The sequence below is a fragment of the Leucoraja erinacea genome, chromosome 33, assembly GCF_028641065.1.
Source record: "Leucoraja erinacea ecotype New England chromosome 33, Leri_hhj_1, whole genome shotgun sequence".
In the NCBI taxonomy this organism is placed as follows: Eukaryota; Metazoa; Chordata; class Chondrichthyes; order Rajiformes; family Rajidae; genus Leucoraja; species Leucoraja erinaceus.
This window is the reverse complement of record NC_073409.1, coordinates 11868550-11885204: the sequence shown is the minus strand read 5'-3', so window position 1 is coordinate 11885204 and position 16655 is coordinate 11868550. Positions and strand designations below refer to the sequence as shown.

The 16655-nt window shown below is 38.5% G+C and overlaps 1 protein-coding gene across 3 annotated transcripts in view; it reads left to right on the top strand.

Moving 5' to 3' along the window:
• The window catches only part of dennd4a (DENN/MADD domain containing 4A), a 77365-nt gene that overhangs the window by 22523 nt on the left and 38187 nt on the right, over nucleotides 1-16655 (top strand). For all 3 annotated transcript variants that reach the window (XM_055661340.1, XM_055661338.1, XM_055661341.1), the window contains exons 6-13: nucleotides 1797-2038; nucleotides 3923-3989; nucleotides 4697-4755; nucleotides 6549-6693; nucleotides 10797-10972; nucleotides 12314-12414; nucleotides 13814-14026; nucleotides 14636-14781. In XM_055661340.1, coding sequence (XP_055517315.1) covers nucleotides 1797-2038; nucleotides 3923-3989; nucleotides 4697-4755; nucleotides 6549-6693; nucleotides 10797-10972; nucleotides 12314-12414; nucleotides 13814-14026; nucleotides 14636-14781 — 1149 coding nt within the window. The remainder of the gene's footprint in view (nucleotides 1-1796; nucleotides 2039-3922; nucleotides 3990-4696; nucleotides 4756-6548; nucleotides 6694-10796; nucleotides 10973-12313; nucleotides 12415-13813; nucleotides 14027-14635; nucleotides 14782-16655) is intronic.

The following is a 16655-nucleotide window of genomic DNA, read 5'->3' as shown; positions in this document are numbered from 1 at the left end:
GGTGATGCGCTGCCAGGCCTGTATTGCAGCCATCTTTAGCTTATGTGTGTTTTGGGGGCTAGTCCCCTTCAATTTTCTCTTCAGCATATAAAAGACATGCTCAATTGGGTTCAGATCGGGTGATTGACTTGGCCAATCAAGAATTTACAATTTTTTACCTTTGAAAAACTTTGTTGCTTTAGCAGTATGTTTGGGATCATTGGCTTGCTGTAGAATGAACTGCCGGCCAATGAGTTTTGAGGCATTTGAACTTGAGCAGATAGGATGTGTCTATACACTTCAGAATTCTATATGCTACTACCATCAGCAGTTGTATCATCAATGAAGATAAGTGAGCCAGTACCTTCAGCAGCCATACATGCCCACGCCATAGCGCCCCCACCACCGTGTTTCACAGATGAGGTGGTATGCTTTGGATCTTGGGAAGTTCCTTCTCTCCTCCATACTTTACTCTTGCCATCACTCTGATATATTAATCTTCGTCTCATCTGTCCACAGTACCTTTTTTCCAGAATTGTGGTTGCTCTTTTAAGTACTTCTTGGCAAACTGTAACCTGGCCATCCTATTTTTGCAGCTAACCAGTGGTTTGCATCTTGCAGTGTAGCCTCTGTATTTCTGTTCATGAGGTCTTCTGCAGACAGTGGCCATTGACAAATCCACGGTAGACACAAATGCAGGAGAAACTCAGCAGGTGAGGCAGCATGCATGCTACCTTCGATTTTCCAGCATCTGCAGTTCCTTCTTGAACATTGCCAAATCCACACCTGACTCCTGAAGAGTGTTTCTGATCTGGCGGATAGGTGTTTGGGGATTTTTCTTTACTATAGAGAGAATTCTGTCATCAGCTGTGGAGGTCTTCCTTGGCCTGCAAGTCCTTTTGCGATTAGTAAAGGTCCTGTCCCACTTGGGCGTCATTTGCGCGTCACGCAGGTGCCGCGCGCGAGGATTTTGCGAATCCCAAAATCCTACGCATTAAGGAGGCATTTAAACACACCTGAGCAATTACAAACAACTGTGAAGCCATGTGTCACAAACATTATGGTGCCCTGAAATGGGGGGACTATGTACAAACACAGCTGTAATTTCTACATGGTGAAACCAAAATGTATAAAAATGACCTTTAATAAAATTCGACAGTGTGCACTTTAACCACATGTAATTTTTTGTATTACAAATCTCAAATTGTGCAGTGCAGAGGCAAATAAATAAATTATATGTCTGTCCCAAACATTATGGAGGGCACTGTATATGAGCTTGGCAGTGATGCAGGGGAGTGGTATTGATGTAAAAGTCTAACCTTTATATTATTGAATGCTGCAGCAGGTGGTGGAGGCAAATGATGAACTCTTATTTTTGTTCTTGAAATATCACTCAGGAAAGAGGATCTGCTGCATGAAGGATTCAAGCCTCACCAAATGATTCACTTTACTCTTCTATGTCCAAACTTAATTGCTCTTGAGCAGTTGATGGTGACTCAATCAGGGAATAAAATATGGAAATGTTCTTTCCAACCTCTTTTAGCTAAAGTTGTGCGGAAGACCAAGCTTTGTCAGAAATGTGTAAATTCTTACTTTTAATTATCACAGAATAAATGTTAAAGAAAAACAAAATGCAAAGAGTCTTAATCCCTGAATCCTGATTTTTTTTTAAAGTATAGGATGCAGTGTTGGATCAGTCACTCTGAATGATTACAATTGCTTAACTAGGTAGTGCATTAATTACTACAGCGTGCTATATTGATAATTACCACCGTTGTTGACCTGTAGTAAAAAGACTCAAATGCCATTGTTCCTAGGTTTACGGCGCCGCTATTCAATTTCATGAGCCTCTTCCCCAGGAGAATTTGACCGATAAGCAACGATCACAACTAGGCCTGGTCAGTGCAGCTGACCGAAAACCTATCCTCTCGAAAACCGTTCACACCAGCAAGTGTATCTGTCTTCTGTCACACTGGCCATTCTTTGAAGCTTTTCAGAAATTTCTCACGTTTTTATACCGCTATTCAATCTCCGGACCCCATGCACTACCAATCGAAAAGTAAGCTGCCTATGAAATGTGATTTGTTCATGACTGTACTCTGTTCACATTGCATGGTCTCAGCTCAGTGCTCAGCTGGTAGTGATAATAGGTCACTAGGTTGGAGGACAAAACGTGTTGGGCTTCACCCACTGTCAGTATTCAGCCTGGTGGAATTGCATGGTTCAAATATTGGGATCAGGATCAAGCACTGTGGTTCCTTCATGACCAAAGAGCCAGAATTCATTGTTGAACGTCAATAATGGGGAGCTTACCAAGGATCGGAGGGGGCCTGCGAACCTCTTAAGAAAATGAGGATCTGTGCTTTCAGGAAAGGAGGCAGGGACAATTGGCATCAATGTTTTTTGAATAAAGACAATGCTATTTACTCTGCTTCGATGAGCTTGAACCCTGCAGTGCTTGTGGAGCATTTCCTCTAGTTTATATTCTAAAGAAAAGTGTTGAATTATTGCAAAAAAATTGAGATTGTTAAAAATATTTCACATTATGAATGTAGTTGTAGTTGCAAATTGATAAGCTGTTATTGTCACTGGAATTTATAGTACCTGTACTCACCTAAAACTTGTGTAACACCTTCTAAGTTTTCCGAATAATTAATTTATCTTTCACTTACAGTGCCCTCCATAATGTTTGAGACAAAGACCCATCATTTATTTATTTGCCTCTTTACTCCACAATTTGAGATTTCTAATAGGAAAAAAAATCACTTGTGGTTAAAGTGCACATTGTCAGATTTTAATAAAGGCCATTTTTATACATTTTGGTTTCACCATGTAGAAATTAAAGCAGTGTTTATACGCAGTCCCCCCCATTTCAGGGCACCATAATGTTTGGGACACTGGGCTTCACAGGTGTTTGTAATTGCTTAGGTGTGTTTAATGGCCTCCTTAATGCAGGTATAAGAGAGCTCCCAGAACCTAGTCTTTCCTCCAGTCTTTCCATAAACTTTAAGATTAAACCAAGGAGGTATCTTTCTCTCAAGGAAGTCTTCTCTCATATTATTGAACCACAGCGTAAGGGATCCCTGGCTACTCAATTTCTCCTCAAACAGCAAACCCCAGAACCATTAAAACTTTGCTGCACTTCCTGTATGGTACATCTATTTTCACATTATTCCTCAGGGAGAATGTGCAAACTCCGCACAGACAGCACTATAGGTCAGGATGAAACCTGGGTCTCTGGTGCAGAGTGGCAGCATCTCTATCAGCTTGTTATTGTATCTGCAACTGCCATCTCCCCTTGCAGCGCCTTCCAGATATCCACCGCTCTCTGTGTAAAAACAAAACTTGACTCACAAGTCAACTTTGAACCCTCTGCCCTTCCCTCTCTGAAATTGAACCTTGCAGAATTCAATATTCTCACCTTGGGGAAAGGATCCAACTATCTGCCTTATCCATGCCATTCATATTTTATGCTTCTAGCAAATTGCATCACAGCCTCCACAGCAGGGAAAACAATCCAAGTTTATCCAACCTCTCCTTACAACTAATACTCTCCAATCCAGGCAACCTCTTGGTCAATCTATTCTGCACCATCTGTATGATTTATTGGATTTAGTATTGGTTTATTATTATCGCGTGTACTTGGATACAGTGGGGAAAAATTTGTTTGTGCGCTATCTTGTCAAATCATACTATACATGAGAACTGTCAAGTCATACACAAGTACAATAGGTAGTGCAAAGAAAAAGTGCAGAATATTAGGTTATAGTATTATAGTGTTACAGTTGCAGAAAATGTGCAGATAAAAAATTGCAAGGATCGCACAAAGGTAGCATTTTTGTTAAAACATGTACAGTAAGCATTCAATAGATGGCTTCATGACTAATTGGGAATTGTGAAGAAAATGATATTCTCAATTTTCAACCTGACTTGTATTTTGCAGACATATCTGTCATTTCATGCACAAAGTTCCATTTCCTTCTCCTCAAAGACCAAGGATTCTTGTGCAGGTAGGTGTTTAATTGCCTTTCTTGACAGAAATATTTTGCTGTGCAATGAACCATTGATTAGATTAAAGTTACAATTTGGCACATTGATCAAAAATATATTACAAGCATTCAGGATATATTTTATTCAATGTGAAATTGTTTGGGGAAATGCAGTGACCCTTTTAGGTGGGTCTGTATTTGGAGTTTAGATGGGAGTGATCTTATTGAAATATAAGATCCCAAGGGTGCAAGATAAGATAGTTGTGGGGATGTTTTTACTAATGAGAGAATCACAAGGAAGGGAGTGATTTCAAAATAAAGATCCAATCAGTTAAAACCAAGATACATGGAAATTTATTCTTACGGGAATTGTCTGCCCGAGAGAATTGCAGAGGTTAGCTCATTGGAAGGATTTTCAAGTGAAGACAAGTAATTTTTTGAAAGACCTGGACATTAAAGGCTCTGGGGATTTAGCAGGGAAGATGAGTTGGGACCTAGTCAGATCAGCCATAATAACACGTTCCTATGTTCTGGGTGATTGGTGAAATCAAAGGCGTAAAATTAAGTCCTGTATTTCAAAAGGAATTTAAAGGCTAAGGAAATAATCAAAAGGTGAGAGATTTTGATTTGTAAATAATAATATTGGACAACCAAATACATTTATAGCAGAGAGTTGTTGCAGCTGTGAAAGTCGACAGAATGTCAACCTAATATCTTTTCTGTTACAGCAATCACCTCATGACCACTTAATGCTGTGTCAACCTGTATCTTCACCACTACCATTGAGGTAAGTGCTTGAGCTCTGGTTGCTTCTTGTGTACTTCATTTGAGGTGAATTTCCTCTTTTGTATCATTTTTCAGTCCAATGTCGGCAAGAGTGGGCAAGGATTGGTCACAGGCTAGAACAGTGAAATGGCAGATTTTCATTAATATCAGTGAGCCAATTCAATAATCCAATTGTGGCTACATCTAATGGCAATTTTAAATAACTGAATTCAAATTTATAAAATGCCATGGAGGGAATTTATCATCTTCCTTGAATTATTGCCTCAGCTCCTTTAAAGAGTAGTATATCATCAGTTCCTTTAAAGAGTAGTATACATTTTGTAAATGTAGATTTCATCTTTTATGCCGGTGTGATAATCCCAGAATGCTTGATTGAAATCTGTTATAAACTGAGAAAAGCACAGATTGTACGTCGGTGTTAATAATGGGTGATCCTGTATTTGCTTATCTGCTCCTCTGTACGATAGGAGGAATAGCAAGTACCTCTCCTAAATCACTGCTTCATAACTCCCTGCAATGTGGCAGATTTTACATCATTCAAATGTCTCCATAATTGCTATTGGTTCCACTAATTAAATAAAGAAAACGCCATATAGTTATAGAACAAAAGGAGCAATAAATCAATATTTGAAAGAAACAGCACAGCAAATTAGACTTTGAAGGGAGTGTTTCCTGCAAAATGCTGAAACGGTAGAAGGAAATGTGTGACCAGTGGTGGGATCACATTGGAGCTGGTGGAAATTATAAAGAGTATCACTTGGATATAACGAATGGTGGGCTTAAAGGTGAGTACCGTGGGAATTCTATCTCTGATCTGTGCTGGAAGGGAGAGAATGAGAGTAAACATGAAAGAAATATAGGGAATACGTTGAGAGCTTCATCACTCTGCCAAAGGACAAGCCACGTTTCAGGAAGAAATACTTCATTTCAAGGGGCACCAGAACCACATTGGAATAAATACGATGCCTAGTTTGAGAGATCGATTGAGTTGTATCCACAATTCTCTGCAATTTCTTGTGGGCTTTGGCATAACAGCATGCTGAACCAAGCTATGGAGATGCTGTCTATGGTGCATCTGTACAAATTGGTAAGTGTCATTGGAGACATGCCAAATTTCCATGGTTTTCTGTGTAAGTCGAGGTGTTAATGTACTTTCTTGGACATGGAGTCAAACTGTTTTATAGGGAGCATCATGGTAGCACTGTAGTGATCAATGTATTGGAGAAAGATTGGAGGGCATGATCTTAAATAAGCCCAAAACAAGGACTTTTCTAATATGTAACTAAAAGGACCCTGATTAGGGCCCGTGTGAGTTTCCATTGCTACAGCTTTACGTGGACAAAGTGAGCGGAATTGGAGGAAGTTATCCTTGTGTGGACACATTCCGTCAAGCCCTTTCTGATGTGGAATGGAGGTGTGAAGGGACTGATCATCCATGGTGATCTTGTCTCCATAACCTTCAAAATAACAAATTCCAAAGATTTACCACCAGCTGTGAGGGGAAAAAATGCTTTGAACACAGTGCTCCTGACAGTGTTCCCCCATGACATTTTCGATCTGGGAGCTCACAAGTAGACAGCACCAATTATTCTAGCCAGACCTGCTTCCATAGCTGGCAGAATCTAAACCTGCATAGGGAAACCCTAATGTTATTTCTAAACCATCGTCTCAACTCTCAACCATGGCCATCCAATGGGGCATAAATTAAAGATGCCAGTGATGTTCGTTTCACATTAAATTAAAATATAAATGTTTCAATTCATTCAATTCTAATAGTGTCTGTCCTTCTTTCAGCGGTGGCAGTTTCACTACTTTGCTGCAGAACCTGGGCCCTGAGAAGGCAATAACTCTGTTGCTGTATGCAGTGACTGAACACAAAATTCTTATTCACTCCCTACGTCCAGCAGTGTTGACCAGTGTGGCTGAAGCACTTGTTTCTGTAAGTATTAAGATCAACATGCTACAAAATATTCTGGAAGACTTATGAACCTTATCAAATAAGATAAAGGAGCATTCTAAGAGATTCTGTAAATATGTTAAGAGCAAAAGGATAAGTACAGAGAGGTTAGGTCTCCCATGTGAAGCCACAGAAGATGGGTGAGAGGTTAAACAAATATTTCTCATCTGTGTTAACCATGGAGAAAGTGTTGGAAGCTGAGGAATGAAGGGAAATAAATTGTGATCGCTTGGAACATACCCACATCACAAAAAAGGAGATGTTGGTGGGCTTATTAAGGTGGATACATCTCCAGGGCATGGCCAAAGTATCCAAGGACATTATGAGAAACTAGAGGAAGAAATTGCTGGAGCTTTGGCAGAGATACCACATAGTAGGTTAGACCTAAAAGATTTGATTATGTCGGATCAAGGATGATTTAGCCCATTGGATACAAAATCGGCTTGGTGGTAGGAGTCAGAAGGTGATAATCGATTGTTGTTATTCATATTAGATTCCTGCGACTAGTGATGTGCCACAGGGATCAGTCTCAAGCCCACTGTTTGTCATATAAATGATTATTAACAATTTGGATGAGAATTTATTTGGCATGACAAAGTGGGCATAGGTTAAGGTGAGAGGGAGAAGATTTGAAAGAGTCCTGAGGAGCATTTTCTTCAACACAGATTGGTGGAACAAGCTGCCAGAGGAACCTGAAGACCACTTTTATTCCCATTGTCTTCATTTTTAATTTTTCATGCCACAATAAATTAAAGTCTGCCTTCATTTTAAAGATGGTCACTCCAAACTCACCTCAGATTGGAATTTGGCTCTTTTATCAAAATGTGGACCAGGCTATACTGCAGGGGTCGGCAACGTATTGCCCCCAGGCTGAATGCGGTCCATAATCCAAAATCATTCGGCCCGCAGGCGGATTTTTTTTCCCGTAATCATCTGGCCCGCTGAGCGCCGAGCTCTGGCTATACCACATCCTGCGCAAAGTCGCCAGCACGGCCACGCACCTTCTGTGAACACATTTAAGAAAGAACTGCAGATGCTGGAAAAATCGAAGGTAGACAAAAATGCTGGAGAAATTCAGCGGGTAAGACATGCAAGGATTGCATGAGGCTGCCTCACCCGCTGAGTTTCTTCAGCATTTTTGTCTACCTTCTGTGAACATGTGATTTGATGCCTGCCTTCCGGGATGGGATGGGGGCGGGATGCATGTGTACACGTGATAGATGTGGCCCGCCATCCGCTCACAGACATGCGTCCTGGCCCCTATGCAGAACAAGGTTGCTGTCTCCTGCTACATTGGGTATGAAACCGAATGGCACAGGTAAAACCCAAAAGGGACATCAGTGAGTTGATTATAGGTGAGAAAAAGCTGCCTGGTAGCACTGTTAATGATCTATTACATCATTGATTCATGGTAAATTGTGTGAGGAATAATTAGCAAAATTAAAACAATAGCTGCCTGGGAGGATGGCATTTGCTGGCGTTCCTCATTTGTTTAAATTCAGTATATTGAAAATTATAGAAATAAATGTCCATGAATGTGGTTCATCAGCCATTGAACGCTATTTTAAAATGGACCTCTTGTTACAGCCAGGTTTGATGGTTTTTCAGGAAGTCAATTTTAATTAGAAAGTTTTAAATGTTTATTTCCCAGATTCCTAATCTATTTTCTCTGCCAGGTAGCCCTGTAATTAAACCCGGTGACTTCAGATACTTGAGCACCAGCAGCAAATTGAAAAACTCTTCAATGGAAGTTTGTAATCTAGCCAATAAAAACAGTGGAGCTATTGAGAGATGATGCAAGCATTCCAGGCCATTCTATAATATATTCTACTTCCATAATGTCATTTTTATTTTTGTTTTATTGTATCTATTTGAGAAACTGGTTGAGGTAACACGTTTTGAGAAACTGTAATATTAGCTTCATGAATTATAGCTGGTAACGCAGTCGATCCATGTGTTACGAGGAGGGTGGCTTTGCTAGAAAATGTACTACATCGTGATTTTCATTAATGCAGAGCCATGTCATCTGCACGTGTGTTAAAAAACATGAGTTGAAAACAAATACATGAATTCCATGAGGTTGAATTTTATTCCATGTCGCAAATTTTTGGCTTGTGATTTGTGAATTCTGTAAAGCCCCTGTCCCACTTTCACGACCTAATTGGCGACCTCTGACTCAGACTCGCAGCATGGTCGCCACGAGGTCGTAGGAGGTCTTCGTAACTCTTCCCCATGCTCGTGAGTGGTCTCCGCGTACTCATGGCCTCAAGTAGGTCACGGCGTTTTTTCCAGCCTGATAAAAAATGTCCACGAGTAAAAAAAAAAAGGTCGTCATGGAAAAGATTGATACTTTTTACTCATAGGTAGGTCGTAGTACGTTGTGATGGTAGGTCGGTAGTAGGTAGGTCGGTAACTGGCCCGAGGAAAAAAATGCAAACATGACATTTTATCATGTGATCATTTTCCACTCGTAGCTAGTCGTAGTTGGCCTTAGGTGTGGAAGACTGAGGTCGAGGGGGTCGCAGGAGGTCATATACATAGTCGTAGGAGGTCTTTTACTTTGGCCAGTCAATGCGACCGTGACATTGTTTTCAACTCGTCTAGGGTCTTCTAAACTCATGGATTAGGTTGTCCAAGTGGGACAGGCCCTTAAGGATGAATTTCCGTAACCCGTTAGTAGTTTGTAATAACTTTTTGTTGACTTCCCATGTACAGCACTTTGTGGTAACTGATGTTGTCTAAAAGCGCTTTATAAATAAAGTTATTATTATTAACCCCAACAACTGTAATGCAAGAAATGACACAGTGCTGGTGTAGCTCAGCAGTTTAGGCAGCATATCTGCAGCACATGGATAGGTGATGTTTCTTGTCAAGAGCCTTCTTCAGACTGCACGGGTAACACAGAGTTTGACTTTAACATTGTGCTAATATCGCATAAAGATTGGTTTAGTGATTAATTAAAGTAATGGAAAGCCTTGAGTTATGACTACCAACCAGTCCCACAGACCGTCTTGGGCCATCGGATTAGGCTGGAACCAGTCTAATCAACTAGTACTGAATGGATAGCCTGAATGACAATCCCCTGTTTTGTAAATTCAATCAAGAATTCAAACTTCTGCTAATTAGAGCATCTTAAAAACATGTCTCAAGAAAATGGTTAGTGTAAAACACTTTATCTTTGGGCTTAGATTCATGCTATTTTGATTCAAAAGGAATGTTGACAAACCTTCAGTTCTTTTCTTCCTGGCATTAGAATTGTAGTCTAACCTGAATTCACATTGCGACTTCTCCTGGATTTACTTGTGGTATTGGAGAGGTGCTCAGTGTGATCTCTTCCATGGAGTACTTGGGAGACTGCTAGTTCTTGTTAAGATTATAATATTTGAGATTACTTAAAAAGCGAGAGGAATTGACCATAATGTAGAAAAAATGTTATGGATGCCTAATGATCAATGCCTGATGATTGGTGCTTCAGCTGCTGTCTTTTATCACTGGCTTGAGATAAAGAATGAATTAATGCAATTTATTTTGTGCAAGCTAAAAGACCACAACCCTTAAAACTTGAAACTACAAGTCCTCATTTAAGTAAAAATTCTTAAAGCCTTATACAGCTTGGTGATTCAACTTAATTATTCCCTTAAGTGCATTGATTCTTTTGACTAATAAAATGGTCTGCATATTTTGGGAGAAATTTTAACAAATTGTTCTTTTTAAGTTTTCGCTTGCATTTATTTTCTGTTGAAAATACAAAGTTCCAACAAAAGGCTGTATTTTGAGGAGCAAAAAGCATATGGTATATACATTTCAGAAATTGGTACCGAATTCACCATGGTGAAAGGTTACTGACGTGAAGGTTATCTGATTTTCTAAAATGGTGCCTTACCTGTTGAATATATTTATAGATGTTTAAATTTTGTATCTTAATGAATGCATTTTTATGGATTTTTTGGGGGGTTTTTCATCGAGTTGTGGGAATGCTCAAAGCAGTGACACCTTGCTATTAGTTTGCATTAGCAATGCTTTGAAATTATTTCTTTATATACATCAGAAAGTATGTTGATTTTACTATGATTCTTCACGTACAGATGATATTTCCTTTCTACTGGCCATGCCCATACATTCCTCTGTGCCCATTGGCTTTGGCAGATGTCCTTAGTGCCCCTTGCCCCTTCATTGTGGGAGTTGACTCTCGCTACTTTGACCTGTATGATCCTCCAAGTGATGTAAGCTGCGTGGATCTTGACACTAACACCATCTCACAGTAAGATTTTGACAATATACAATTAAATAATAAATTGTGGCTTTTGCCAATGCAAGTTACAAAATGGAACTGTCTGAAATGAAATGTCCACACTTAAGTGTTGATTCACAATATTGTCATAATAAAATAGTTTACTAAAGAATAGTAAGATGAGCGTCAATGACAAGGCAAATAGAATTGCAATGTCTTAGGATGAAGCAGTTGTATAGTGTGTAGACATGGTGTGATAGGCTTGTATTGTTTGTATAAAATTATTATTATTGGGGCAGATCCTGATGCCAATGTTAATACGAAGAATTACCAGTGTTTTACTACAGGAGCCACAATTTCCAGCACCAGCTTGTTCCAAAACTGACAGTGGCATATTTTGCTCTGCTGCTTTTCATTGTTCTATCTGGAACATATGACAATAGAACACTGTTGACTCTTGTGCTGCTGGCTGTCCCCACACCTCACTAATAGTCTCCTGTTGCAGGCCAACATTCAAGTTAATGTGAGAAATTAACTTGATTAGTATGGGTGTCATTCTTCATTAGTATGGATGTCAGAGGTTATGGGGAGAAGGCAGGAGAATTGGGGTTAGGAGGGAGAGATAGATCAGCCAGATTGAGTGGTGGAGTAGACATGATGGGCCGAAGGGCCTAATTCTACTTCTATCACTTATGACAAATCAGGGGAAAAGTATGTAGGATTTTTAGATGTGAACTAACTTAAGGTTTTAATTGTTTTTAAGTCTATCTGTGCCTATTTTTTGTTTTTAACTTCAGAACATAGAATTAATAATTGTAATGTTTTTCACATATTCTTTGACGGGTCCCTTGATTTTCCCTATTAACCAAAAATCTGCCTGCCTCAGGCTGATGTACAGAATTTTGGACTGTGGGGGGTGGAACTAATAGAGAACAGTGAGGGTAGTTGAAGCCTGGTTAGATCAATGTTGATCTTATTGAATTGAGGAAAAGGGGATATGTTACCCTTGCATTGCTTAAGATCTTTGTACTTTATTTTGTCTTGAATTATTTTTTTCCCCCATTACCATGTGAGGAAAACATGATTCATTAATTTGCAATTACTTTAATCAAGTGCTTTAATTGTGATTAAATCTCAGCCTCATTTGATAGTTCATTGTCTCAATTCTAGAGTTGTCCATCAACATGTATACTGAATTGCAATTTCGAATATCTTCTTTTGTTCAATTCACTATCAGTTACGCAGTGTACTTGCAAAGCAATTTATTTTTACTGATAGTAAAAACAAAGCCAACGCTAGAAAATTTGTAGTTTCTAAATTCATTTATTGTTTTTGTGTCCAAGATGTGTATTTAAAAGATTGTTCTTTCAGAACGGATGACAGGACAAACGTTACGTGGAAAGTACTTCCAAAGAAAGCCTGTAAAAATCTGATCAACTCTTTAAACAACATTTATGAACAACTGGCAGAGAGTAAGTGTGTTATGAACTCAGTAATGTTGAAATGTGTTCATTCCTTTAAAAAGCAGTGGCTTACAGATAAATGTAGAGTCTTCAGAGCTGTCTTTGCAGCAGCAAGGGATCTTGCCCAATAACAGGCAAATCACTCATTCAGGCAAACTCTGACCACAATCTTCCAACCCTAAGTTTTGTGAGATGTACTCGTGGCTCATGGGCACTCTGGCAGCCCCAAAATATCCCTTCTCTGTTTCCATTGTCCAACAATATACATTGTACATTGGAATTTTTGTGTGATTTTAAATGGAGTATATAAATTCTAGGATTACATTATCATTATATATAAATTACCATTATTTAAAAAAATAAATAAATCATAAAACGTTTTCTAATCTTGATTGATCCATCTGATCAAATTAGTTAAATGTGTAGGAAGGAACTGCAGATGCTTGTTTAAACCGAAGAGAGACACAAAAAGCTGGAGTAACTCAGCGGGACAGGCAGCATCTCAGGCGAGAAGGAATGGGTGATGTTTCGTGTCAGGTCTCGACCCGAAATGTCACCCATTCCTTCTCTCCAGAGATGCTGCCTGTGCCGCTGAATTGCTCAAGCTTTTTGTGTCTATGATCGAATTAGTTGCCAGGTCACTTTAAACTGGCTCCTTCCAGATTCAAGCAGCAGTTCCTTTTTTTATTCAGACAGGATGTGGGGATTGCTGACAAATCTAGAATTTAATTCTGATTCTTTGTCATCTGCTAAAGAACTGTAGAAGTTAGTTTTCTGTGTACAACAATCGAGCAGTGTGAAATATATAGATTTTAATGGACAAAAAATTGTCAACTAAATTACTCAGTGTTTGAAAGCATTTGGAGGGAACACAGACTACAAGGCCCTAGTTATAAGTCTTAATCTGTGTTCATTTTGCTGATGCCAAGCGGAATGATGGTGAGATTCTTAAAAATTACCTTTGCACCAATGATCAGTTGCCTGTCGTGCTGGAAAGCCTGCATACTTTAACGTCCTTTCATATTTACTCTAAAGACCCAAACATTCCTATCACGATTGCACTATTACTACCTCCAGAACTTTTTTCATCTCATTCTGTTTCCTTGTTTAAATTTACATTTTAAATCGGAATCATTTTTTGGCATCTTGGTCAAATCATGCAAATCTCATCGTCTACACTTATGAAAGAGAAATAGCCCAGTGAGGCTTAAGCAGATGTGTACCGTAACATTATCTGTGCATTCGATGGGAGACGAATTTAAAAACAAAACTCCTAAATGTGTTTTTTTTTTTTTATGGCAAACCTTCAAAGTCAATTAAAATTACTGCATTTCTCACTGTTGTTCATTAGAGGATGTGTATTTTACATTAATCATTTAAATGTAAAACTAAATATGTTTCCTTTCAGTGCATCAAAGACCCAGAGAGGAAGCTTTAATGGAATTAGTAATTAATGATTTGAATTCTGGTAAAAAGATGCATGTGTTGGAACTGGAAATTCAGGAAGCATTTCTTCGATTTATGGCTTCCATTCTGAAGGGATATAGAACATACCTTCGACCTATCACAGAGGCTCCTTCTGAAAAAACAACAGATGCAAGCTCTCTCTTTGATCTTCAAGGTATTTATAAATAGTTGAAAATAATTTGAAAATAATTTGTATAATCTAGGATTTTGATTTTGTAGTTATCAAACATTTAAAGTACACAGATATCATTTAATTTCAAAAATATCTGCCAGCTCCTTGTTCTTGGATGAAGTTTGAATTTTTCTGTGAAATAGAAGTTCTTTAATCTTGAATTCATAAAAGTTCCTCTTCAATAAATGGATCCAGTATTAAAACCTCTTACATTGCACAAAACATGTCACGATACAGAGGAAACAAGAATAATTAATTACTGTATAGCTGTTAGCTTTGAATGTTTAAGTTCTACTAAGGAAAATATTTATGGAGCACTTGTAATGCTAACCAAATTTTGTTGTATGACCTGAAACAAACTTATTTTCTCTTTCCCCAGTTGCTGCCTAACTTTATGAATATTTCCATCATTTTTTGCTTGCATCTGTAGCTCCATTTTACAATTTAGTTTTTAGGAAGTTAAAAAGCCAGTGGTCAGAGCCATAGGAAATAAAATACATGGTATTTGTTATATGTTCTAATCCGGGCCACTCAACATTTTGATTTGTATTTTGTATTTAAAAATTGCTGACTTCATCTTCATCATTGTAGGTTTTCTGAAAAGCAGAGATCGTTCACATCAAAAGTTTTACTCATTGATGACAAAAACACAAATGTTTATTCGGTTCATCGAGGAATGCTCTTTTGTGAGTGACAAAGATGCGAGTCTGGCTTTCTTTGATGATTGTGTGGACAAAGTAAGTCACTGTGTTTTTCTCTTAAAGAAGGCTAGTATAAATTTCTGATTTTTACATGTTTTTCTATTTGTTCAATGATAATGCAGGTTGTTTGCAGAATGAGAGGAAACCATTTCCAATTTCAGAATTACTCACTGTAAATGGAAGTCCTTTCCGATTCCAATGGCCAATTTTAAATGCAATGCTGTTAAGTTGGAAGAACAAATCCATATTGTAATGTCAAATTAAATTTAAGAGATCCAGATCAGAAACTTGAGTTGGTAATATGCACATGATTGTAATCACGTTTCTGTACAAAGTACACTGATATCAAAGCAATTAATAATTATTAATCCATAAATCCCTGAATAATTAAAGTTTTTAAAAGTGGAATCATATAACTCAGAAAGAGGCCTTTCGGCCCAATTTGTTCATGATTACCTAGATACCCTATCTAAGTTAGTCCCATTTGGACATAAACACAAAAAGCTGGAATAACTCAGTGGGACAAACAGCATCTCTGGAGGGAAGGAATGGGTGACGTTTCGGGTTGAGACGCTTCTTCAGCCATTTGCACATGTTTGGCTCATATCGCTCTTAACCATTCTTTTCCATATTCCTATCCAATTGTCTTTTAAATGCTGTTATAATACCTGCCTCAACTACCTCCTCTGGTAACTCAATCCATATACCCACCACCGTCTGAGTGAAAACTTTGCCCCTCGGGTTCCTATTAAATCTTTTCCTCTCCCCTTAAAAAAATAATCTCCAACCATCTGTAAATATCTTTCACTCATGGCTAATTCTACTAAAAAATAAATCAGGATTTAAAAAAAAACAGTGGAAATGTTTTTTTGTAGTTCAAGCAAACACTTTTACCGTTGATTTTATTTGAATGTGTTTGCTTATTTGCTGATTGAGTTGAAACTGATATTATTGACCTGAATGGCATTCTGCTAAGCCTAATGGTTATGCTATTTTTAATAAAAGCTATTTTTGGTTTCTGCCTATGGTATTATCAGAATTTAAATTATCAGCTGTCATGGCTAATATATGAATTTTATAAGGTTGCTAAATTAGTTTTTTGAGGCTAGTTTGTTTTTTTACACAAGGAGTCTTAGATGCCTGGAATGTGCTGCCTGAACAGATGGTCGAAGCTGATAAGATAGGAGCATTTAAGAGGTAGTTAGACAGTAACAATAAAAAGTTATTAAAAAAAAAAAGAGATTTAGCTTGTTGGCCCAGCCCTGATTGCTTTCCCTCCCCAGGTCACTGGTCATGTTGTAGCCTAAAATGCTCTTCATACCACCCCACATATCCCTCACGTTGTTCTGCTGAAGTTTCAGCTCCAGCTTCCTCAAGCAGTCGTTCTGATGCCTATCCACATGACAAATTGCCTCTACTTCCTGCCTCTACTTCCTGAGAAGATTACGGAGAGTCGGTTTGTCAAGGAAGACTCTCTCTAACTTCTACAGGTGCACAGTAGAGAGCATGCTGACCGGTTGCATCGTGGCTTGGTTTGGCAATTTGAGCGCCCTGGAGAGGAAAAGACTACAAAAAGTAGTAAACACTGCCCAGTCCATCATCGGTTCTGACCTTCCTTCCATCGAGGGGATTTATCGCAGTCGCTGCCTTAAAAAGGCTGGCAGTATCATCAAAGACCCACACCATCCTGGCCACACACTCATCTCCCTGCTACCTTCAGGTAGAAGGTACAGGAGCCTGAAGATTGCAACAACCAGGTTCAGGAATAGCTACTTCCCCACAGCCATCAGGCTATTAAACCTGGCTTGGATAAAACTCTGATTATTAATAACCACTTTCTGTTATTTGCACTTTATCAGTTTATTTATTAATGTGTGTATATATTTATATCATGGTATATGGACACATTT